General features: G+C 37.8%; 1 protein-coding gene across 1 annotated transcript in view; it reads left to right on the plus strand.

Annotated features, from left to right (window-relative positions):
- ST6GALNAC3 (ST6 N-acetylgalactosaminide alpha-2,6-sialyltransferase 3) overlaps positions 1-21,395 on the plus strand; it is a 230,440-nt gene extending 209,045 nt beyond the window's left edge. The window contains exons 4-5 of the mRNA XM_069788984.1: positions 11,448-11,555; positions 13,108-21,395. Of these exons, the coding sequence (XP_069645085.1) occupies positions 11,448-11,555; positions 13,108-13,294 (295 nt within the window). The 3' untranslated portion in view covers positions 13,295-21,395. The remainder of the gene's footprint in view (positions 1-11,447; positions 11,556-13,107) is intronic.
- The last annotated feature ends 5,501 nt before the right edge of the window (positions 21,396-26,896 follow it).

The following is a 26,896-nucleotide window of genomic DNA, read 5'->3' on the forward strand; positions in this document are numbered from 1 at the left end:
ATTTGGAATTCAAAATAAGGTTTATTTTGTGAGGAAAAACCAATAAATCATTTCAGTTGTCCCACACTTTGTATAACTAATTGTAATTAGTATAATGTCTTTTTTGGCAAGGGCTTATCAGGCAAATAGCATGAAGAGGCAAAGAAAAAGCTTCACAAACAATGATGTTGTTTTGTAAAACTAATTGTGACACTATCTCTAGTATTGTGTGTGATCGAACTCTTAATTTTTAATCTGGTATTCCTTCCAGCAATGTAGCTACTAGTGTTACCTGAGGTCTCTGTAATGTAACTACATAACAGATTTTTAGCAGTTTTAAATTTTACAATTTGGTGCCAAAAAGATGTAGTCTTGAGTCATCTACATTGTAACAAGTGGGCTGTAGTTTCTAGTTGTAATGAATTAGCTTGTTTTAATGTTTGTTATGCAAATCTTATAGATAAGAATTCAGTTAACTGTGATGGCCTGAACTTTGATGCCTCAGGAGCAGCAACAGCCTCCTCTGATATATGCTGTCTGTCACGTGTGTGGCCTCCTAAAGAGCTGCTTGCCTGCAGAGCTTCACTGGCAACATATCCAAGTCTTAACTAGCTGATACTGGGAACCACTGAAAAGATGATGTCACTAAGAGCAATATAATATGTGGAGGAGAAATCAGAGCATTTACTCATAAAGCAAAGGAGCACTGTCCTACTTCATGAACATGTTCTAATAACTTTGGTTCCCTCGAAATACCAAATCCCTGAGGCTAACTGAATTCTTCACCATACTTGATAACTAGGCGTTAGCTTACACTGACAGTGAGCTGGCTAGACGATTAGTCCGATAATTGTTGAGTTTACTATTCTCAAAAAGCTGGATTGTGAAAGACTCGGAAAATTAACTAATTTGCTACTTCAGCTGATAGCAGGGAAGCCATAAAAATTCTCTTGTAGAGCATTTCACTGCCATTCTAATAAGTATGGAGATTTTTCTCCCAGCTTCCATTTGTACGATTGCCCGCCTGCAGTCTGTTCAATGAATATGGGAAAAAAAATACCTGAAATTGGTGTTGAAGGAACTGTGCAGTGGCTAGAAGGGAATCTACTCTGATCTAGAGTTCCTCTTCTATGAGCTTCTCTGTGACAGTCTTCTGCTTTTCTAAATTGTTTGCTGTATCATGCTTTTTTCTAAAGGCTGTCATCTGAGAGAAAAAAACGCACCATTCTTTGTCTGTTCTGCCGAATATGTCTGTCTGCAATCAAGGTGCTGCCTTCAGTGTAAATTTTTGTGTCAGTGGCTGCAGGCATCTGGCCTTCAGAAGACCCTGCTGCATAAATGTAGTGGCTCTTGGTGAGCAGAAGGGGAAACACAAAAACTAATCTTGCATGTCCTGAGGATGTAGGACCCTATATTTCAAGTGGGGCTTTAATGAGACCTCAACCTCTTCTGTCCACAATGTATGTCAGTGAGAGGTGCCCGTCAGAAAGCTAGCTACTATGTGAACAGAGCAATGGAGAAGGTAGGGGAAGTTTCAATAGCTCAGAGGCTAGGATTATTTGCTTCTTTCTAGATAGTTGGACAGAGGTGGGTTATTTAAGAAAGCAGTGAAAGACTAGGGACATTTGGATGGAATATAGAGAGTAAGCAAGACCCTAACATTGATACTAACCAGTAATAGGATCCCTATATATGTGTGTGTGTTTCATTAAATTGTATGTCAAAAAAAGAAAAGGAGAGAGAAATATTTTGTTCCTTTTTTACTTTAAGGAAAAGTTAATCTGGAGAAAGTTACAGTAGTAAAAGGGAAGGCAACATCTGTGTTAATTATCAGTTCATCTTCAAAGCTTGACTGATGGGTTACATTATGGCCTCTTGCATTTGGATTAAAATTCAGACCCACGCAAGTTCTATTTTTACCTCCTTTTTTCCACATCAGAATAATTTGTCTGGATTTAAGATTTCATTTTTGCTAAAAATATTGATGTTCCATAATCTAAAATGAACTTTTGGTTTGTGCAAATAGGCAGTGTAGAGCAGAGCACTGTGGCTCCGGATTCAATAACACAATGCAGTATTGTAGGAAGTTTCTACGGAACAGTACTAGAAGGTCTTGCATTTATTTTATTCCATTCTACCTGCTATACTTGGTAGAGAGACTTTCACATGCATGTTGAATTAATACTGATATACATGCCTTAAATGTAATGGAGGAAATCTCAGTATGCATCAGTTCCCTGTGAGAACTAGGGATAAGGACATGTACGTTCTCCAAAGAATCCATTTCTCTTGGTTACTTGACAGTCAAGCTCTTTGGGTCAAGGACTGTCACATGTGGGTGTATAGTACCTTGCAGAGTGAGGATTTGCATTGCTACTGTAATGTAAATAATCAGTGAGTAATTTAGCAACAAATTAGGAATTAATTTTAGAATACCTGGAAACACACAGCTGGGGAGAGACAAGTTGTTGATAGAGGGGTATGCACCAATAAAGGCCTTATCTGTGGGGTTTAAGTTCTCTTTTTTCAGTGAATATTTTCCTTTCAGAAATGAAACTTCCCATTAGTATTATGGCTGGCCCTCCATAAGCTTTTTCTGGATGACCATCTACCCTGGTGAAAAGCAAAGTTCTCAGAAAAATGTGAAATGCAGGGAGAAAAATGTAACATTGCCTTCCTTTCCATGTTAACATCGAAGAGGTAGTGATTAAACCAATACAATGACTGCAGATTGCAGAAAATTTGAAAGGATATCAGCTGATGTACATCAGTGTGGTTTCTATCAGCTGAGTATCTGGTCCAGTGTTCTCCCCACTCAAATGAACAGTTAAGGTACAATCTCGTGCTAGCTATTCTTTCATTTTCACCATAGCAGTAAAACAAAATACCTTTGTAAAAGTCTCTGCTCACATCCCAATGTCACAGACATACAATGTGCACCTTTAGAAAGTTGTCTTATATTTTTTGCTTTAAATATAAAAAAATAAACCCTAATAGAAAATGTTTTTATGAAAAATTTAAGCCACTTTTAGCCAAGGTTAAATGAACTCCCTTCAGTATCTTGTCTTGACAAGGTAAGAGCTAATCAAGAAATTTCTTCTGTATTCACCTACAATAGATTTCACTAAAATATGCAGCTAGGAATAGTAAGTGCCCTTTAATACCAAAAGAAAAGGGTGGGAAAGCTTGCTTAATTAAATCTCTTCGAGGATCCTGGATTAACTGCAGCTCTGTTTAGTTTACATCCTCCCTGGAGAAAAATGTGCAGACCCAAGACGGCAAGTATTGATTTAAATGTAGATGCAGGAAGAAGTCACTGTTGTCTTTTTTAATTCCACTTGGCACACTTTTGAGTTTTGATTCATTTTTGGTTACAAAGGATGAAAACTAAATCCTTCTCCACTCCCTTTCATGCTGTGGGAAGACGTTGAACCAGCATTCAGCAAACTGGATGCAGCTACTGGTGAAGAGAAGAGCACATAAAGCTGCCCTACAGAGGCCTGTGGCACAAGTCGTGAAACCTGTTTCAGCTGTCACTCCCTTTGTCACAGCCATCAGGGATTGCAGTAAATCTTTGACCTAGCATAGGCCAATGGAAAGTGGAGAACGGTGGGATAGGAGTACACCATGGTGCCACAACTAACTTGCAGGCTTGAGTACTGTCCAGGGAAAGCAGATTTGGCATTATCTCCCTTTAGCTTCAACCACTGCAAGCATAAGTAATTGTACTGTGGAGCAAGTGCTATGCTGGCATAGACCAGAAGAGTTGCATTTCCTGATAAGCTCAGTCTTCCTAAGGGTGGAGTGGATTTTACTCAGGTGATTTTTGAAGAGAAAAATGGCTATGTAAAGATGCCAACAGCTTAGCCCTCAACTCTGCTTATGTGAATTTAGTTTCCCTTCATTCCAAAAGTAATTGCATGGATGTAATGGTCAACACTTCTGTGGATCCTCTTCTGATTTAAACATCCATTTGCTCATCAACAAAATCCAAGTGCAAATGGAGATGTGTGAAGCCATACACTTCTCTTTCTGCACAACACACCTTCAGTGGGTCAAGGTTATTGGTAATCAGGCATAAACTGCTTGACTTCAGATCCCAGGTGGCAACTGCAACCAGGGCACTTACAAAAGGCATCTTTTACTAATAACTTGAGTGCATGCAATAGCATGGGCTGTGCCTCAGACCACAGTTTGTACTTAAGAAAGGGAAATAAAGAATTCTTGATTCAAGAGAAATCAAGAGAATATGTATTTCTGGAAACAGGATGATTAGGGAAGAGAATGGGGGAGAAAAAAAGGTTGGGATTGGATTACTGTTCTGTAAATATTTGCACCAAGAGCACAATTTGTATCTGAAGATTCAATGTGAGCTGCAGAAGCCCAATAGCTGTAAGAAATTTAGCTAGCAACTCTTGTTCTCTAGGGGGGATGCCATTTGATTTGGAAGGACTAGCACAGGTTTTCCTGCATGAGAATCACCTCAAAATAATACATACATATATATATATATATATGTATATCAGCTGGAAGGCAGGGTTTACAATTATAGTTCTTTAGTCTTCTTTCTTTTCTGAGTGCTTTGCAGCAAGCTGGACCTCTATGATTACTCTTGATAAACAGGAATTCTCTGTTTCTTCTCTGAGCTCAGTAGGACAGGCATCTGAAGGAGCCCTCTCTGCCTGGATGAAATAACTTCCTTCTCTTGTTGCCTGAGTTCACGTCTAAGCTGAGATGCATTAAAGTCAGGTCAAGGAATCAGAAATAAGGAAACTACATAAGCCTGGGCAGCAGAAGTCAACTTCTTTAAGCTGCTTCCCCCCCCCCCCCGCTTTGTTTCAGGTTTCCATGCATATATTGAATAGAGCAGAGAAAGAGAGGAAAGAAATAAAAAAAATATGTACACAACACAAAGATTGGAACTATATGCATAAATTATATACCCAAGCAGATGCTGCGTGGATTTCAGTAATTGCAGTAACAGATTCTTCCTTATTTCTAATACTGGTTTTGCCTGTCTTGCCAAAAATTGTAAATAGTAAGTCAAATAGTCGCTTGTTTGGTTTTTTTTTTAATTAGATGCAGTTAAATACAAAGCCATAGTTTCTCTGTTCCCTTTTGTGATCATTCAGAAGTGTCCTTCCTATCTTTTTTTTCAAGGCCATTTTGACATAGGATTTATTAATTATTACACCTCTTTTTAAATCAGATTGTGAGGGGAGATTCTCATGGGCTAGTTTGTGATGTAGGAGTAGCCTTTACTGCGGGTTTGTAGCAAATTCAGCTGAAATGGACTCTTGTCCTCTGTGTTCCATTGGTGCAGTATTAATATAGATAGAAAACCTATATTTCTGGAGATTAATTGGACAGTATGCTGCCTGACTGCAGTTTATTGTCAGGATTCACAGTAAGGATGATCTACCAAGAGTTTGGGCTGGCAGGAGTGCATCACTTCTCCATTCCCAGGTACATCTTGCTGGGCACAGCCACTGTCTGAATCTGGAATGTAGTCTGTGCTTTCATAATGCATTCCACTTGTTTAAGCTTTGCATAAAACCATACATGATGGATAATAAAACATCTGTCCATATATAAATGTTTCACTTTTCAGAATGACCTGAAGCACGGTGTGGGCTTTTGAATGTGTGAGACAGTCTGCTCACTGCTAGAGGGGCATGGGTGTTTATTATTAGATGTCCTGCATCATTATGGAATGCAAAGCAAGCACATGCATGCACACACACGTACAAAAGAATGAATAATTATGATAAACCACTGCCTAACAGGTATCTTTGTAATGCAGAAATAGCAACAATTTTTACCATGTGAAATCAATTCTCTATGCTTGCATCTTCATTGGTCTTCTTGTGCTATTTTTTCTGCAGAAAGTATATAATGAAATTATTAGCAACAAAGCACTGAATCTTACAGAAAACAGAATTAAATCTAGGCTAGTGCTACTACTCTTCAGCATTTAGAGTCTTACCCTTCTCCTGTACCAAATGTACTTCCTTTTTTCTTCGCAAGATAAAAGCTTTCTGGCATGAGAAGTATATGTGCTCCTCAAAGGAGAAGTGGTAGGAAAATGAGGCTTGCCATTCTCTCAGAGGTGGGGGCATTTTTCTGTCAGCTCATTCTAATCTGTCATTTACAAATCTACTTTTGATATGAAGAGGAAGACAGAGACCAAACCTGTGACTTGGGGAATGTGGGTGTTTAATTTGGCAAAGAAGAGTTGTTCAGCAGCTATATTCAGAGATGCTTCCTCAGAAAAAAAAAAAAAGAGAATCTCAGTCAACATAAGTACAATGGTAGCATGGATTTGGTTAGTACAGAATTAAGTGATGGATCATCCGTTTGTGCTGGTAGATAAATTTTCCATATTTTTAGTTGTAAGGAAACATACCGTTATTCAGCAATGCAAAAACCTACAGTAACCCAGGGAGAAAAGGAGCTGGTTGTCTTTAACAAGGGGACATAGCACAGGAGACAGGTACCTTCTACCCTCATTCCTGAGGGTCACCCACAGACAAGGCTGACACAGGGTAAGTGGCAGAGAGAGTATACTGACCCCCTCCCAGAAGAGTAATGGTACCTTGATGCGCTGCAGATACCAATAAGTACCAGAGACATGTCTACCTGAACGCAGACTAAGCTAATCTTGACACAGTTCTTGAAAATATTTATATTTATTTTGAATCATTTTTACAAATCCTTTAGCATGTTGGAAGGACATCTCACATTATGAAGCCTCCACTCTGTGGATTACAAGTCTCTTAGTTTTAAACCAAAACCCTTATTTATACTTATTTATTAATCAAGGGGCCTGACAAGCTGCTGCAAACAAAACTCCTGCTGATTGGTTTGGTAGGAGAGTCATCTGAGGATTAGAGTCTATGAACAACCTTTACAAAAACATACTTTTTTTTGTCAATTAATTGGCTTGGAGAATCTTGACATTTCAATCTGTCATTGTTGAATTTTATTTTACCACAATATTTTGAATTTAAGCAAAAAAGGAAAAGTGTCTAGTTAATGCTTTTGGCAAGCTCTCTGTTACTTAATAGCTTCTTGAAGTCCTAAATTTCTTCGTTTTTCATCTTAATTAACACTCTTAATTGACCTTCTGTGCTCTCTAATTTCTCCCAGTAAAGAATTAAAAAATAGGCTTCTAAATTCTTTTCTGCAATCAGATTGACATGAAATTGCTTGTCTATAGATTATCTCTGCATTAACAAACTTCTTTTTTCATTTTTATTTTTTTACCACTGAAGTCCCCACTGGAAATTACAGTCCATTGAACCATAGAGCTAGAATTGATTGTGCACATAAAAAATCCTGGAACAACTGAACAAAGAAAAGAACTTCTTGGAATTCTACGGTAAAATCAGAACTCAAGTAACAACAAAACTTTTACCCAATTTGAACTCACCTGCACTTGATCATTGATGTTCCTCCATTTTCCTCTGATGAGAGAAGGAACTAGTTTTTCCTTCATTTAGCCTACATCAAAGCATGGTTATAGATGTCAGAGTAGATGAATTTCAGTCGCTAACATTTTTATGGGGCACTCTCTATTCCATCTTCTTTATATCGATTTCTTATGCTTTTTGTAGAATATTGGAAAGCTAAAGGTCAAGAACCCTGTCTAATTGCTTTTATTTTTAATTAATTTTTAATTAAAGCTTTTTGTGTCACACATGACGATTCCAGCAATCCTAAACGTGTTTTTTACCATTTCCTTCTAAAATACAGAAGGCAAGTCTCCTTTTTAAAGCATTGTGAGAAACTATAGTCAATTCTTTCTACTGAAGTTTATGGAAAGCATTACTAAAAATGCAAGTTCTATGTTTTGAGACTTGAAACTTATGAATAACTATTAATCTTGGAGCTTTTATATTCTGAGATGAAATAATGACAGTTTAAGCTCTTAAACTTTCACTAAGAGCAAGATAGGCAACCATATGCTTTGTTTCAAGCATCTTAATTAAGTTGATTCCATTGGTCTTTTCATATGTTTAATGTTAAGCATATGCCTATGTACTTTTCTGAAATGCTGGATGGTAGTTAGCAGAATTAATAACATCCCCATAACTAACATTTCTTTAAGAATCCTAATATTGTCGGAAGTATGCAAAATAAGCTTTAATTTTCAAGATAAACAGACAAAGTAATTTTTTGTGAGCATTGCCTTTTTATTGCTGCATCCAGCTGTAAATCATGTCTTGAAAGTAAAACCAACTTTTCAAATGCATTTTTTGAAAAATAGTGCATTATTTTCTCCTGAGCTGTTGAGACAATTCCCTGCCTAGATCTGGTGCCCCATTAATTTTAGAGTATAAGAAAAAGTCACTGTGAGCCATAGGGAACAATTTTGGATTTGCTGCACACACATATATCACAATAGATTTGCCTGTAGTAGTTCTACGAATGATGTTTAACAAACTCCTGTTTTCCCTATTTTGGAATTAATGTCCTCCTTCCCTCAGATTTGTGCAGTAACATAGCCTTATGCTACACATAAATGGAGGATTCTTTTCTTTTCAGTGTGTAAAATTTGAAATTTGAATGCAGTTACAGTAACAAGAGGAACTCTTTCCAATGAGTCTCAAAAAGCCCTGGCCAAAAAAACATGAAAAACTCTCCTGTAGAGAAAGGAATTGAGTGTGCGGTGTTAGCATAATAGCAAGGGCTGAGACATTACTTTGCACTACAGTTTTGTGGGATGATGTTTTTAAAAGGTATTCAGAGATATATGACTTTTTAGGGACAGCTAAAATTGTTTTCACATTTCTAATATTACTTTCATTAGAATGTTGAAAGTATGTTTATGATATCAGATTGAATTCTAAGGTGTTACCAAATCATCCAGAATCCCCACTGCTTCAGTATATTCCCTTGTATCCCTGTGTATCTTCAGAGGAAAAAATGGGAGGAATATAAGTGCTTTGTTTTAAAGTATATAATCTGTATTCTGTCATGTACTTCATCTCCCAGGGAAGATATCTGGGAACTCACTCTGCTGTTTTTATTTATCCTGCCAGTGTAGTATATAGATGAGAGGACTAAGGTCCAATGGTGTTAAAACAAGACATGAAATATTGATTAATTCTTTTTTAAAATTCCTTTTTCCTCCTGAGTATAGCAAATTTCAGATGCTACTGTCAATATAGTACTCTCCAATAAACCTCCACTATTGGAAGGGTCCTGATCTTCATAGTGTTCTTATAAATGGTTATTATGATTCTAAATGGCTTTAATAGTTCAAGGCTAGTGTTCTTCTGGTGCAACAGCAGAAAGCAAGTTAGAAGCAATGCAGCTTTTTGTCATGGCAGAATGTTACTATAAAGTAACATGAATAGGATTGGGAATTCTCTTTGCTAGACAGTAGCAGGAAATTCTGTTTGAAGAAACGAAGATCCTAACGGGACAGATAAACAGATGTACAGTTTTGTGGCTATAAAGGTGTCAAGTAAAGAAGCACCATTATAGTTCATGTCCACCTAATGAAACACAGGTATTTGACACCCTGCCTTTTGTTCCTACGTGCCATTCTTCAGTGCTAAGTTAACCCTTTATTTATTGTTTCCAGAATGGTCCCTTACAAAAGCAGCTAGATACTTAGGAGTTTCCCCAAGGAAAAGGACATTTCAGGAAAGGTAGGGATAGAAGTTCACACCAGCTAACCCATGAAGGATGATAAATAGACATGGGCGAGGAAGAGAAGATGTAGCCCAAACTACTATCAGTGTTCTTGAGTACAGTAAAACTCTCTGGGAGCTGAGGTAATTGTTCTTCACAAAAAAAAAAAAAAAAAAAGAAAAAGATTTGTTTAAACTGGAGCGTACTGGAGTTTCTTTAGGAATGTAAAGCTCTTGGAGCCTTTCTACTATCTATAATAGAAGGTATTCATCAGAGAAGGAATTTGAATCTCAGTCCTGTATGTGTCAGGTAAATGTCATTATAAAGGTTGTACAACTACTTTTTCACCCATCATCTTAATTAGTATTTTGTCAAACTTCAACAAGAAAGAGCAAGGAAGTAAAACAGAATCTGAGCCAAAAGCCGCTGACTGGCAGATTTACCTGGGAGGCAGGAGACCATAGAACATTCTTGCTGTGAACCAGGAAGAAACACCTGAGGTTGATTCTTCTGTCTCACAGGAAAGTTGGGGTTTATAGGCTGGATAAGTTAATATGTGATTTTTTTTTTCCACATGAAAGCTTTATTCCTACCCCAGGATGAAAATGTTTTCAGAAGATTTTGTTGGTGGGGATAACTGATTCTTACATAGGCCTACTTGGGAGTTCTTTTGCAGCAAAACTTAATTGTGTGCAGACCTTAGGCTACTTTAACTTATGATGGAGAACAGACTGCTCCCTGCTGTACCCAAAAGCTAAGAGCTAAAAGATGTGGCATAAAGTGAGATTATCCCCTTCTCTCACTCACACCCAACTCTCTCAAACTGAGCCAAAGTTGGGGCTGTGATATTTTTCTTTGGAAACTGGACAAGTTATTTATAATTTTAAGGTAATTATTCTCATTGATTTCAGTCGAACTGAAAGCAATACAATCACAAAGCTGGACTTCAACCAGTTTGTAAGCAGTAAGGGCTAAGTGTGTTCTTATTACTTATGAGGTTTTAAAGCAATAAGTGTTGCTTGCCCAGGTTATCTGGGTAGCTCTGTTGACTCCCAGTCCCCCATTGGTAACACTTGCATGAGTAGAGTGAACAGGATTTGGTCTGTAATTAACAATGCGTACATTTGCTCACATAGCCAATTTGTGAGCCAAATTCTTACACGTCATTTATTCTCACTCATGCAGGTAATTCTTTTTGGACTGATTTAATGCAACTAGTTATTTGAGCAAAGGTTATCAATCCGGGCACTGTCCTCTTGTGTTTTTCTCTCTGCTATGTTATCTTAAAGAATGATAACACAAACCTATGTAAAGGGATATGCACATAATTTTGGTTTTCAAAGCCTTGTATTCAATGGTTTTCTACCAAAATGTCCTTAAAAGTTTCATTACTGTGTGAATTTTCAAGCTGAGGACTGCCCACTGCAGATTAAGATTTTGCTTGTGGAAGAGGATGGTACATACTCACATGCACACTGCACAAACTCTGCCAGTAGTTTGCTTTTTGGTGAACTTTATCTCATTTTACACACTCCACTAATTGCTATCTTTCGGATGTAAAAATAAATTCTTTTTTGTCCTATAGGAGATGCATTGTTTGACTCCAGATATTTAACGTGGTATTTTTTCTGTGGACAATAGCTTGAGGCCCCAAGCTGGGAAGAATGAGAATTTTATATCTATAAATAATTCAAAATAATTGCGTGGTTTTGACAGATTGTCAAGTTGCTTAATGCCTTTTGTCCCAGGTAATATATTATATTTCTTTGATAAAGTGTTGATAATTTCTCATTGCAATTTGTTTTCTGTATGTTGTATCTTTACAGAGTCCAGTCAGGTTCATATCTCAGTACGGGTTGGTTTACCTTAATTTTGGCTATGGATGCCTGCTATGGAATTCACGTCTATGGGATGATAAATGACACCTACTGCAAGTAAGATCATAGGAAATTATTTTCATGCATCTACAATTCTGATGTCTTGTCAAAATTTCACAACTGATTTTAATATCATAAATCCAAAAAATGGATCAGGCAGTCATTTCCCAGTGTTGTGCATTGATATGACACTATTGTCAGCATATTTAGTCCTGATAGGGTATTTGCTGTTGATAAAATAAGAACATTTACAAAATCTAACATCAGATGTCGTAAGGAACTATTTTTAATCAAAGATCTTTTGCAGTTTCTGAATTAGCTGGAAACAAAGTATGTTCATACTCTTCTGACAAAATGTACTTACTTCTACTGCTAAAACAAATCTATAGAGGAAATACTAATATATTTGTTCTCTGAATACCAAATACACCTGGAAGTGAAATAATGATTAGCCCAGGATAGTACCCAAAATTACATTCCACCACCATTGAGCAACCTACTTGAACTTTCTAGGTTATATATAGCTTGGTTTGAGTAGTAGGGGGTTTCTGATTAGATAATAAAACAAGTCCTGCAAGCTTTATCACAGTAAACTGACATAAATTCCAGCCAACTACTGTTAGTGACCTTACAGTGACAAGAAATTAATCCTATTGTCAGAAGTATAACTCTAAACACAATTTTTAAAAGTCCAAGTTAAATGCTTTAATCTACAATACATGGTAGAAAAATATAAAATGAAACTGTTCCTCATTCAGAAAAGCAGGAAATGTCATAAACAATGTATGACACTAGTACAAATCTATTCTTCTGTACCAAGGCTGGTTCAAGTCTTGCATGTAACCAGTCCAGTGGGTCCTCAGCTCCTAAAGTCTGTGCAGACCCTCACTCCACATTCTGCGTTACTCCAGTGTGGGACTCATTTGAGTCACAGCTGTTTAATTAGGGTATCTTAACATTAGAAGCTGACTTTTTAGAACCTGCAGATCTCACTGATTGAGTCATCCAGATGGAACGAACATATGTTGTTCTTTGTTTATGAAAACACAGTAGGCGCCCTGAGATGAGGGGTGACAGGACTAAAGTTATCCTCACAGAGTTCAGCCAAGCTGGCATTGCATAGCCCTGATGTAAAACCAGTAAACAGCATGATAGCACTTCAGTCTGTTGGCAGCAGAGAAGGATGGGTTTCCTTAAAGCTGCAATTCTGACTGCATTACCTACTTATAATGTATATTATTCTTATAACGGCCTTATACAGCCAGTTCAAGAACCAGTTTCAAGAGCTGGGACTATCCAATGAAAAGACTTAGGGGATGGAGCCTTATGGGCTGAGTTCTCCCAGGTTAAACAAAATGTGCAGTATGCATAAGAGCCAGCCCATCAGCTTCTTACTGATTGATAAGATCAATGTATGTTGAGAGATACACTTAGCTTCATTTTCTATAGGAAAATTCATACAAATCATGCTGTAATGAAAGCCCTTATACAATTTAGCAAAGGAGTCTGGGTGCTGACACATGGAAACGATTTCAGATAATTCAGGTGCAGTATATATTAATGTTTTTCTTGGAAATAATACTTAAGTATATCTTTTTCTTTCCCCTAGGTCAGAAGGCTTTCGTAAAGTTCCCTATCACTATTATGAGCCAGGAAGAGATGAGTGTGAGGAATACTTTCTGCATGAAAATGCTCCATATGGAGGCCATAGGTTTATCACGGAAAAAAAAGTATTTGCTAAATGGGCCAAGAAGCACACAATAATATTTACACACCCCAACTGGACAGTGTCTTGATACTGGTTTTCTTAACTCTCCTTTAACAGCATATTACAAAAATGTCTCAGTTTACAATAATTTTGCTTACATCTGGCTGGCCTTTCTCAGCCTAGGTAACACTAAACTAAAAACTAGAAGACAAAGAGGGTGATGGTTCAGCTGTTAAGCAAAATTAATCATCTGTGGAAGGCAGACACATTGTTTGTTATTTCTTAGGGTTTTACTCCACACAATGCACTTTATACTTTAACTGGATTTTACTTCAAGGCAGGAGCAATTAAAAACAGATGAAATTTCCTGCATATACAGGTACACGCAGAGAACATGGTGGTCCTTTAAAACTTGTTCATCACCTTAGTTAATTAAAATTAGTATTTGTAGCTCATTTGCAGTACTGCAGCACTAGTTCAATTTGTGGTATTAGTAGAAATTTTCCACAAAAGAAATATGAGGAAAAATATAGATCTCCAAGGTCTTTGAGTGAGTAAATTTAAAAAAACACCTGAATACATTGATACATGTGAGCACTTGCATATATGGTAAAATTAGAGATGAGCTAAATAAGGTTCTTGAACTGTACAGAACTCTCGCATGAGAAGATACTATTTACTCAAGGCTTCAAATTAACTCATAACTTCTGAAATGCACCTTTCTTCCACCCTGGTCAGGCTGCACCATCTTGGATGATGCATTTTGTACTTTTTGAGGCTGTTGTCCCACAGTTTAGGTCCAGCAGCATGGCACTTAGCAAAGACTGTGTTTTGCAGCCCATGCTGAACCTTTGTCTGTTGTACCAAGCATGCTGTCAGTACCCAAGCTGGTTAGCGTAAAGTTGTCGCATGAATATCTCCATTTACTCCAGTTGTGCCTTTGAGTTGCTCCAGCATCCAAATACCAGTCAGTATTTTGACAGTATTTCCCATGCAGCCATCATAATTTATTTTAAATCTCCAGTTTCCCCATCTTTAAAAACAGGGATAGTATCTATCTACCTCACAAAGGAGTTGTGAGGATTGATTTAAGTCCATAAAGCACTTTCCTGATGAAGAATGCTACAGAGCATGTATTCTTAACACAAAACCAGTGGTACCTGTCATTTATTCTTGTCTGTTGGGTATTTGACGAAAGTGACACCATGTCTGCATCTGATGGCGAATTGTTCTGTGCATCCACTTGCCTACTGAGGATAATTTGTAATACTGCATTCTCTCAGTTTGCATTGCTTCAGATGGAGTTGAAAGAACTCACCACCTCGCAGTATTATCTGCACATCAAGAGGCAGTTCAAGAATTTAAAATATACTCATCTCTAGTTGAAATATGTATTTCCAAGCTTATTCTCATGGAAAGTTTTCAACTGCAGCAGACTCATTTGTAATATGACCATAATTCAACTACACATGTGAGTTTTATTTAAACTGTATTTAAATTAATGCTTTAAGTTTAGAATGTGTCCTATCAATATTTTAACATCTGGAATGTCAGATTCAACACTGTAATAGCCAATACTGTGAACACTTGAAAGAATTATGTGTGGAACATGACACACAGGGTTTACTCACACTACGTAAACGTTAACCAACAGGAAACTTTGTATGCTTTTGTAAATCATGAAAAGGGGAAAGTAAAAAGATATTTTTACATGTAAGTATTTGTATACTGAATATTTCCTATTGTATATTTGTATATATAAATCTATATTTTGTATGTTCATGGCATGTATATTCTCTCAGCAGCAGCTGCAACTCTTAGGATGGGGAGGAAATCTCTTCACCAGTGTTCCTCCTCCATTGGTTTCTTATTCCTGTTGGTAGGTGATGCCAGGGTATCATCTCTCTTGCTCCTTCTATTTTCTACTGTAAGTGCAGCTTTCTGATTTTATTTTTAATATAGCTCAGCTTTTGCTGCTTACTTTAGTGCTGTAAGTGTTCATGCTGGTTGTCAGACAAAGGCTGGGGCCATGCTTATGATTCTGTATAAACATCTATATTCAAATACAGGCTCTGTTCTAGACTTCTTGCATGACTTGGTGTCTCACCTTCCTGTTTGAAAAAGGAGAACAATAATATTTTCCTACTCCCTGCCTTGACTGACTTTCTTGTAAGCTCTTGAGATGGATATTCTCATTTGCAATGTATTTGTATAATGCCTTGCAGAAGAGGTGCCCAAAGTGTCTGAATGCTACAGGTAATGCTATAATATACAAATAATTCAAAGTGGCTGCTTCTTGTCCCCCGAGTTTAAAATCAATTGTAGGCTAATATAGCATGGGATGAAATCAAGAGGGGGAAAGGTCATGGATGGATGAAGAGTTGTGCTAGTGAAAGACAGTGAGCTAGATTTATCGCAATATGCATATGCACATTTTCAGTTCAGACAGATGGCTGAATAGATGGAAAGCTAATAAAAAAATTGCAATGCAGGATTTGAAGAATGCAGGACACGCAGAACTAGGGACAATGTTCCACACACATTGTACAGGGTAGCCTGGGAAAACCTATAGCTCCCTGTGGAAAGATAAGCTGAAAGGGAGAACATCAGTCAAACTGAACTTGTTTTAGAAGGTCTTTGGGTTAATAGAAAGTTACTATGAAAGTGCTGCACATGGAAGTGCAGTTGGGCTGGACAGATTTACATGACAAGTGTCCTCACGAAGCAGTCTTTCTCCCCAATGAGCACAGCATAAGGATTCTGCCTGAGTTGTGTTCACATGCAAGGCAGTTTTTAAGCCTGAGAAAGTTTTTAAGATAATTAAGACTTGCCAAATCGCCATAAATCTGTTGTAAAATATGTGCTTCATACTGAAGCTCCTTGTGGAGTGCTTGCATGCTGTATGAAACAGTAACTCATGCAAAGGCTAGCTAAGAAAAATACAGCTCTAGGAACAGCTAAATGTACAGCAAAATTGAGAACATCATTAGAGTGCAGTTGTCAGAGCAAAGTAAGTGTTGCTCTCTGCTTGGATTTGTAGTAAGAGCAGATCCAGTTTTAGAAACATTGCAGCAGGCTTCATTCACACTAGAGTAAATGAACATCAGTTCCCTTATTTAAATGAGCCTGTCTTTAGCATAAACTAAACACATATTTGCATGATTTTTATGATATGAGTAAGGAACTGTGACCACTGTGTTAAAGATGATTCTACAAAGAAATGACTTTGTCGAAATCTGTTAAAAATCAGCACTGTGGTACTGAAGAAAGAATCTCAGTACCTGGCTGTGTAGTAAGAGACCTTGATGATTCACCTTCTGAGAGCAGTTAAGACATCAGCTGAGAATCATTTATTAATTCTTTAAATAAAGCCTACTACAGTTTACCTGAATGTAATCAGATCCTAATTGCTTATTCATTCAAGCAGTCCTATTTTTAATCAACTACTCATGTGTATAAAACAAGCAGGGAGTTTACCTGAGGTTTTCAAAATAGATCTTCATATTGCTGCTAATAGAGGAATGCTCACTGTCATGGTTTAAACCCAGCCAGCAACTAAGCACCATGCAGCCGCTTGCTCACTCCCCCTGCCCCCTCCCCCCATCCAGTGGCATGGGGGAGAGAATTGGGGAAAAAAGTAAAACTTGTGGGTTGAGATAAAGACGGTTTAATAGGACAGAAAGGAAGAAAAATAATAATAATAATAAAATGACAATAATAATAATAAAAGAATTGGAATATACAAAACAACCTCACCAACCAATGCCTAGTTAGTTCCTGAGCAGCAATCCACCCCCTGCAGCCAACTCCTCCCAGTTTATATACTGGGCATGACACCACATGGTATGGAATATCCCTTTGGCCAGTTTAGGTCAGCTGTCCTGGCTGTGTCCCCTCCCAACTTCTTGTGTCCCTCCAGCCTTCTTGCTGGCTGGACATGAGAAGCTGAAAAGTCCTTGACTTAGTATAAACACGACCTAGCAACAACTGAAAACATCAGTGTGTTACCAACATTCTTCTCATACTAAATCTAAAACATAAAACTATACCAGCTACTAGGAAGAAAATTAACTCTATCCCAGCGAAAACCAGGACACTCACAAATTATTTGGCTTTTTTTTTTTTTGCCATCAGTCAGCTAAGTAGTCACCAAATGTTTCTTTAACAATTTAGTTAGTTTTTTAAAATATACTTTTTGAAGAAAAAAATGGCATTTATTGTTTGACTTGCTTAGGCTTGGTTTTAATAAATGTTTAAATTTTAATACACTTTATGTTTATGTTGCATTACCTTCTGATTTAATTTTTTTCCAAGGACAAAAAGTTTTAAATAGGAAAGAGCAGAAATTTTCCTAAGGAAAAAGAAATCTTTTTGACTGGCTAATTACTAATTCACAGGTAATTAACTGAATAACATAAAAAACTGGTTTTTGTTTTTCCAAACAGACACAGCAGACATGATCCCAAACTTTTGATCCCCACTAGATGTCCAGATCACATCCCTCTGCTTATACCAAGGCCTCTTCACAGAAAGAAAAAAAGTAGTCTATGTATCCAGCCAAATTCCCTTTCCATCTGGGCTGGGAGGCTCCATCTGCAGACTGCTTGTATCAGTTACATCAGTAAGCGGGAAGGACTGAGGAAGAGTTCTACTTAGGAGCAGATGGTGTTCCAACTTGTAAAAAATGCCCCTAAAGTGCTTTAGGAGAGGAGTACCCATTGATCTTTCCTGGAAATACTTTACCGAAGTATTCTGTTTCTTCAAATGCCTTTAGCTCCTGTGTAGAACTATTGTCCTACTCTCTCCAGTAGGAATTAGCAGCAATGAGAAAACATGCCCTTTACAGGAAGAAGTAGAGGCAAATTCTGTGTTGTTGAAGATTTCTATGTAAACAACACCAGGGATGAAGAAGTCAGCCTGACACAAATTATCTGAAGACTCACTGCTTTAGGAATCTTTGATGACTCAATTCAAAACTAATGGAAATCACTTTGGCAAGTTAATGAATACAGCACCCATCCCAGTAAAATCTTTGCGCTCCTAGGTACTAAGGTAAGCAGTGTTTTGTCTGAGAAGTACCATGCACACATAATGCATTGCATAGTTAATAAAGAGGAGCTCATCCAATACTCGGAGGGCTGATGCAAATGGCCTTTATTCACCTGCTTGTGGGTTGGACAAAAGTAGGACCCCACACAAAGGTAGCTGGCAGCAGAGCGCAGATGCTCAACCAGAGGACATGTCCAGGTAAGTAAGAATTAAATAACTAGTCACCCATGAGTTATAACTGGATGGTGCCCTTAGTAAATAGAAAATGAGAAGCACTTTACATATTGATGCTTATATTTTGCTGACTTTTTTTTCTGGGTGTATCTCAGAAATAGTGTATGTCTTTAGTTGTGCTCAAGCAAGTCTGAGGTTCGTTTATGATGAACCTTAGGGTACCCACAAGAGTGAAACTGTGTTAGTGCCAAAGGATCACACAGGAGCTGTCTGTGGTCATTGTGATGTACTGCGTACAACAGAGTCATGTATTTACTGAAAAAGGCCTGGTTTTCCTGACTAGGCACAGTTCTTTTGAGGAGAAAGTGTTTCATTTTCAGCAGATGTGTCTCATTCTGTTCCTTCTTTCCTGAGAGGATGCAGAGGAATATGACTTAGCCATGTGGGAGTGAAGAATGGTATGGTAAATAGCCAACCACCAGAGCCATATATATTTTTTCTGGCTATTGCTGTGATGTATAGCTAATGACACAGAGAAAAGCAAGCTTTTTGTAAACCTTGTATTGCATCATCTACAGAAGTCTCATGTGTCTGTTCTGGATTGGAGTCTCCTAGGCAAACCCTCCAGAAAGGGGCTGAAGGAGAAAGAGAGGGTCTGTCCCCACTGAAAGACAGGGCTTCTGCGGAAGCCATAGTAATCTGTGTGGCATACCTGGGCCTGCTCCCCCAGCTTTCATAGGCTCCCCACCCAGCCGCAGCTTTGGGCCCTTTCCAGCCCCATTGGATGAGGTGCGTTCTCCAGCTGACTTATACAGCCTGTGAGCTGCACAAAGTCTACCCCATCGTCCCCTTCTGTGGGGCCAGGGGAAGTGGTGATGCTAACTTGGGGGTGAGGAGTGATGGGTGTCAGAGCAGAGATGCTCGCTCAAGTCAGCAGCATGGTGTTGCTTGGAGCACAGTCTCACCTCAGGTGCTGAACTCAGTTTCTTTGAATGCGGTAGGAAAGATATCACTGGGTTTTGTTATTGTTTGTATGATTAACTCACAAAGAGTCGCCATTTTATGGGTGTCTTAAACAGCTGATATTGTGTCTTTTTTGCATTGCTTGCTGCTGTTTCTGGGAATTCCTCAAGATATGCAGCTGTCAGCATCTGCCACTGCTGTTCTGATTTACTGGCCATAAAGAGACTGTAAACTTGAACTAATGCATGTTCTTACCATGTATTATGCATGATAGCATGTTACACATTCTCGCACTATAATAAATAATGTAAGTTGTGTGTAAACTTAGCTTAAGCAGCGGGAGTAGTCCTTTTTCTTTTTCTCATATCATGTGTTGCCCATAGCACTTTGCTGGAGCTCTGTAAGAGCCATTAGCAGCTGGAGCAAATAAATTGTTGAAATGAGCCAGGAAATATTTACTAAATTTGACATTTTTCACTGCAATATCAGAAATAGTTAAACTTGTTTTTGTGAACCTCCTCTAGTGCTCACAGTCACAATTCTATGTTCTGTTATAAGGAAATCACATCTGAGTGTAACATCGGGAATGACTTTATTGACATGGATAATGCCAAGATGTTGGCAGGGCAGTGACCACAAATTTTTTACATTTATGGGAGTATCTTTTTAACGGGAATTGCACATCTAGAAGATTGGCTAAGATGCCTGTAGTTTTTTCATATTGTTGCTGCTGAAAATAGTATTTCTGAGGATGGCTGGAGGAAGAAAAAATTGTGTGCTCACTGCTCTTTTGGCTGTTCATCTATCCCCTCCTTGTACACAGACACACGCACACACATCTACAAACACAAAGAGTGTTGATAGGGAAAGTCTTTTTTTCCAGATAGTGGCAAGTAAGAACAAATAAGACTAATTTACATGGTAGATGTAGGTTATAGTACTTGTTGATTCATGTTTATTCCGTATATTTCCAAAGCCTAGGTCTACATTAGTGAGGAATTAGCTCAGCTGGATCAGATCTGTAGCCTGAAACTGTTGGTGCTAAAGACCTGATCTCCACACCATGCATAGTCTCTAGTTTGGTTCCATGGGCTGAATGCCGCTAGTGATTGGAGCACATCTTTTAGTTTCATCCAAAAGGAATCTAGTTCACATCCTCAGGACGACTCCATCAGGCATACAGAACCTTGTTAAGTGAGGCCACAATACTGGACTGCCCCACAAGAAAGTGAAATTCCTATTAGCCCACCTTTTGCCTAAATAGAATCCCTTTGTTGGTTCCCCCCACCCCCGCCTCAGGCTTTGCATAGGTTTTTTTTGCATAGGTATTTTTCTTTCAAATCCGAGATCTGATTCCTCCTGTCAGATCATGGGAATCAAGGGCTTCTGACTCCTCCTAAAATTAGCATCCAGATGTGCTCCGTAAATCAGGAATGTGGTATAGGACAGGGTAATCCAGCATGCATACAGAATGGAAAGCGTTGGTTTGATGAAGAGTTAACTGATTCCACTTGTGGATGTGATTTTTATCATGAACATGCTGGATGCTTGCTAATGCATGCATTGTTTTTATATACTGCATCGCACATAAAAATTCCCTTCATCATTTTCCCAGGGTATTTTTGTTCTTGTGGCCTTCCAATTGTGTCTGTATATGTGTGCATATGTGCATGTATATACAGTGTACAAGCATTCCTCTGTTCTTAGACAGTTGCTACAATATGCTGCTAACATAAACTTATTTAGAAAGTTCATGTTAAACTATTTATTACATGTATTCTTTGGTTGCCTTTTTGTAATGCTGACAAGTATATTCATAGTAGATATCACTGTAGACTTAGAAAACTTTCATACTATTTATACTTATTTTAGATGTTCTGCCATGTGTTTTCTTGCTATATGCTGCTTAGTTTTTGCTCCCATTTGGAGAATGTGCTTCTGTGTACTTGTAAAATTGTGCCCGGGTTATTTTAAAATATAAATAAATGTATATGATTTTCCAATTGTCTGACATAATTTATATATGATTCTGTGCTAAACACTTTTATTCTTGTTTATGTATATGCGACTATAATAATACCTGACAGTTCACTGAACTCAAAGAAACAAACATCTCTGTTCTAGATAGTATTATAATCTGCTGCACACAAACATACACTATGCCTAAATTATTTCTTAATTGACTTTAAAGACATTTTAAGGCATCTATCCTAAATATATCCAGTAATGTTGAGTAAACTCAGCCACAAAACCTACACTTACAATAACTCATGTTTTTATTTCTGTGTGTTAAAACACATGTGGCGTGCACATATGCACACAGAAATTGAGATTTGTAGGAAAGGTACATTGGATCCTATCCATAAGGGGTACATCCTTCAAGCAATCTCTCAGAGCATAGCATTCTCAGAACAAGTCATTGAAACCCCCTAGGGTGGACATTCAGCACAAGCTTGAGAGAGCTGTATAAGACTGAAGGGCTGTGGGAGAGATCACATCTCATGAAAAGGTGCCAACCTCTACTTGCAGCTATGTTGACAATGAGGAGGACCTACATAAATTCTCTTCCATCATGCAGTGGATCCCATGGTGCTGAGAGAGGAAAGAAACTAGAACTCCTCTAGCCTCTAACTAGCTTCTAATTTTCCTGTTTTACTGACCAGCTGAGAACATGATTAAAAAGAAACAGACTTCAATGTGTAAATTTTAACTTGGTCAGTATGTGCTGAATTAAACACATACAGACGAGCTGCATTTGTGAAAGGGCTGGAGATTCCAGGTGTGTTTGTCAGCACTGGCATATATAGTACAGCAACTGTTACCATCTAATTTTGGGCCAGATTCTGGTCCTCGGGTACTCATGGCACAGAGATTTGTTTCCTTTATGAACTGGGCTATTTTGTCAGCCACTGCAATGAGGGCTAGGAAAAAGAGAATTTCTGTGGTAAGACTAAAACTAAATAAAGGGAAGAAATGCTATGCACATGCTCAACTTCGAGGGTCCTTCAAATTTGCTATGCTGCCAAGGGGCTTGTTCAGAATTTGTGTGTTACTTTTCAGACATACTGTCTGAATATACCGTAATGTTCCCTTCAGAACTATTACAGGGTGAGCTGTGAATGCATATTTACAGCATGATGTAATATGGATTAATTTCATCCTTCTTCCATGCAGGACAGTTGGGTTTGTATACTACTCTTGAAGTACATTCATACTTAATAGTAGTGGCATGGGATGTGAATGCAAATTTATTTGATTACTTGTCATAGAACCAGATACTCAGGTAAAAAATAGTTTAATAATTGAATTATCCGCCTTAGACCTTTTCAAACCCTTATAGAATAGCCAGCCTATCCCCCTGAAGTTTTTGTTCCTGTGGCTTTACATTTGGATCTTATTTTATTAGTTTTCACCCAGTAATCCTTGTCAATTAGTCTCAGTGATCTTTTCTTTTTATTACAGATTTCTTCCTTAATGACTGAGTCTTCTGCAAACCTTTGGGTTTTCTTCCAACTTGTTGATAAAAATGTTAACTAGAGTATGCCCAGGAAGCTATCCCAGCAGAATACCTATTCTGTGATCATTCCCCATTTAAATTCACATTTTGAAATGTCAGTTAACCAGTTTTCAATTCATTTAATGTGTGATGTCAATTTTGTATTATCATGGTTTCTTAACTTAAATGTCATGGATACCACATCAAATGTCATATAGAATCAAAGTATATCAACAGTGTTGTGTTTTGCTTGTAGTCACAATTGGAAAAAAAGCCAGCAAATGTGTTTGACAGTATCTATTTTCTGTATTGCACTTAGATTGGCATTTACCATATTTCTCCTCTTTAATTAGTTAGTAATTGAGTCCCCTGTCAGACATTCCATTACTTTGCTCCAGATCAATTTCAGACTGACAGGACTGTAATTATCTAGGTCATTAAGTTTATCCTTCTTAAATATTAACACAACATAAGTTTTCTTCCAGCTTTCTGGAACTTTCCCAATTGTTCCAAGACTTAGCAAAAAGCAGTAATAACAATAGAGATTCCTCTGTCAGCTCTTTAACAACTCTTGGATACAAGTTATCTGAACTTTCCTATGCAAATATTTCTTACTTCAGTAGCTTCCATTTAATGTTTTTCTTTGGGTTTTTTTTTTGTTGCCTGGTAGTTAATCATCCTCATAGAGCATCACCAATTATCTGTCTTTTCCTTAAATACCGAACACAAATACTTACTGAACAGTTGTTTCTTGTTTTCATTACTCTTAACAAATCTTCCACTTCAATCTGATAAAGAACTGGTACCATTGTCAGGATTCCTAATGTATTTGAAAAATATTGTCCTTAATTCTCTGGCCATAAATTTCTCCTTACAACTTGTCTATACTTATTGGAGGAATTATTTATTTAATTCCTTACTTCTACTCTACATTCAGTGTTATCAACTTCCTTTCTTCATTTTACTGATTTACAGTTATGTAGAGGGTTTTATTAACCCTTTGAGCTATATATTTTTTAAACACATACAGCTTTCTTCCCTAATTTTGCAGCTATTAAAAAAAAAGAAATCTGTATTTTCCTATTTTTATCAGTTCTCTCTCCTAGCTGATTCTCCTTTACAATAATTTTCAGTTTTGTAAAAAGACTGCATCATCCATATTACTGTTTGGGCTTCATTCTCTTTATGCCCATAAAAAGGAATCAAGCTGCTATCATAGCCACTAATATTTAGTTCTCTCACCAAGTCCTTTGATCTCTTTTGATTATTTGTGAGTTGAGATCTTACATAAATTCTCATTTTTGGTTTAAGAAATGTTAAACTCTTCTTGGTTTATTAAATGTTCATACCTAATGTTCAAAAATTCTGCAGAGGTTTTAGTATCAGCATCATGAAACTTTAGGCATATGTCAGGCAGACTGAAGTCTCAGATGACAGTGCAGCTTTTTCACTCCCACACATTACAGAAGGTGCAAAGGCATCCAGTCATCCTGCTCTCTTCTATGATTTGGTGGTTTGCAGACAGCAGCTACTATCCCATCTAGTGTTTTATCTGTTAGAGTATTGATCCATTGCATTCAAGATCATTTGCTTCTGAGCTGCCAGCGTCCTGAAAACAGACTATGTCTTTTTTACCATAAAGTTCCACTCTTCTCCTTCTTCTCTCTACTTGATCTTTCCAAAATAGGTTATAACCATTGATTTTAATGTTCCAGTTATGCATTTCTTCCCATCTAGTGTCAGTAATACCAGCTACACTGAATTTATAAATTCCTTTCCTTTTTTTACCCAGACTCTTTAGTATTGGTTTATAGAAAATTTACTGCTTTTATATGCTTGATTAATTTTGGTTTTGCCATCTTGCTGAATGAGGACTCTTTTTTTTTTTTTTTTTTGGTTGGTTGGTTGGGTTTGGGTTTTTTTTATCAATTCCCCTTTTACCACTCATTTTCAGCCTCTCCTATAGCAGGCTGTTTGCCTTTCTACTGAGCAGGAGACCACCCAAACTGTGTCATCCTTTCACCTGCATCAAAAGACAGGTGCTCCATGTTCAGAATCTTTTTTTCCTGTCTTCCTTCATTTGCCAGCCAAGGATAATATCCTAGAGGATCATGCAGGCACTCTTCTCCTTCAGCAACGTTCAGGCTTCCCTGAACTTGCCTAAGATCTGGGAGACAACCCCCTGTGAAGCAGTCACTGCTGCTTAATGTGTAATCAATCACTAATGTTCCTTGCTCTCTGACACTGGATGTCTGTTCAATCTTAAAGACATACCTTGAGTCCAGGCTGTGCAGGAACTTCTCCTTTGCAAAACAGTCTTTCCAATCATCTTTGTATCTCCAGCTTTTTCCCCAGATTGGTTTGGCTTCATGGGATCTCTAACTGTACTTTTTCAAAAAACACTTCTGTCTCTGGAGGATTCTGAAATTTGGGTGGGGTGAATCAGAGATGGGGAAAAGCCATCTGTTTTCAAATGAAAATGTAGGCCATCCTAACACACCTGCTTGGGCCCTTCTTTTTATTGTAGCACAGAGAAACTAGAGCTCCATGGGCAGCCCAGTCCCTGGGCTAGCAGCTCCCATCTCTCGTCTGGATTGGCAGAATTTGGGAACTAGATTCTGTCTAGATTCTGAGACAGTATGTAAAGTGAGCAGAGGAACTGTCAAAAAACAAAACAGATTAAGAACTGGCTTGTTTTGTCAGAAGATTGATCAAAATCTGCATCTTTCTATGGGAGATTTAAATGACAATCAACTAGCATTCTTCACTGGAAAGAGCAAAACATTCTACCAGAGAATTTCTGATTAACTCTTCTCCTGTCCAGAGGAGAGCTATCTAAATTAATTGTCTTTGACAGGTGAGGTCTGTCCTCATCTTGGTACAGGAGATAAGATACTGGTTAGGACACATCTGGGTAGACTTGCACAGCTTTTTAATTACAACAAAAGCACTTACGGCAAATGTCTTATAAACTGAGTGTCAACAGTGTTTGGATTGCAGCTGTCTGACCATGGAGTTTGATGACTTACCTGTTTAATAGATACAATGAAAAATGATCCTGCATTCTGTGACCAACCTTGCCTTCAACCTATTCTTACAGTGCCTATAGTTCATCAAGGCCACAGCTACTGCTCAGACCTTGAAATAAGGCTAATCAAATCCATTTGGTCTCACATTGCCTTTTTTTGTAAGCACTTTGGAAAAGATGTTCAGTTCATTGTTCTGACACACTACAAGTTGCATTGCTTCATCATCTTAGTGACTTGATTGATGAAAGACACTTGATGTATGGTGATGTCACCTAGCAAAAAATCTGATTGCTTCCTTGTCCTATGTATTAGTTCTGCAGAGCTGGGAAGACAGCTATGCAAATGTGGGCACTGAAGATACTGTATAGAAACCGAAAATCCTCCAGCACCTAACTTTGCAGGATATGTCTACATGGTACAGTACAAGCCTATGCCATGCAGAGATACTCTTGCTGGCTCTGAATGAACAAAACATGTCTGCACACAAATGACATACTATTTGTTACATTTTTGCAAGGAAAAACATGAAAAAAATTTGACAGAGCACAGCCTCACAGCTCTTCTTAAACACTTTCTATGGCCTATGCTGTGAACAACAGGTTAAGTTACGTGGAACTGTGAATCACTTTTGGTATTGTGTTAATTAATCCACACACTCACATACACACATGAAATGACATGGTAAGAATCTCATACACTAAAACATCACAGATCAAGTCACTGCCATGTACTTTTTTTCTGAAAATGTTGTGGAAGGAAGGGAGACTGCAGAGTTTATACTTGTACAACTAGCTGAAAGCTGTATAGAGTAAGCAACCTGAGATCATCAAGTGATTGTGGAGGGAATTACTATGAACAATATGGCAACTTTATTTTTTGTTATTTCTTCACACTATCTTGAGAAAATCAGTTCTTTTCATCAGTACCTCAAAGATTCTTCCCCCAAAAGTATGCAGACTGACAAAGAGTTTCTGAAAGC

This window comes from Haliaeetus albicilla, chromosome 8 (assembly GCF_947461875.1).
Source record: "Haliaeetus albicilla chromosome 8, bHalAlb1.1, whole genome shotgun sequence".
Classification (NCBI taxonomy): Eukaryota; Metazoa; Chordata; class Aves; order Accipitriformes; family Accipitridae; genus Haliaeetus; species Haliaeetus albicilla.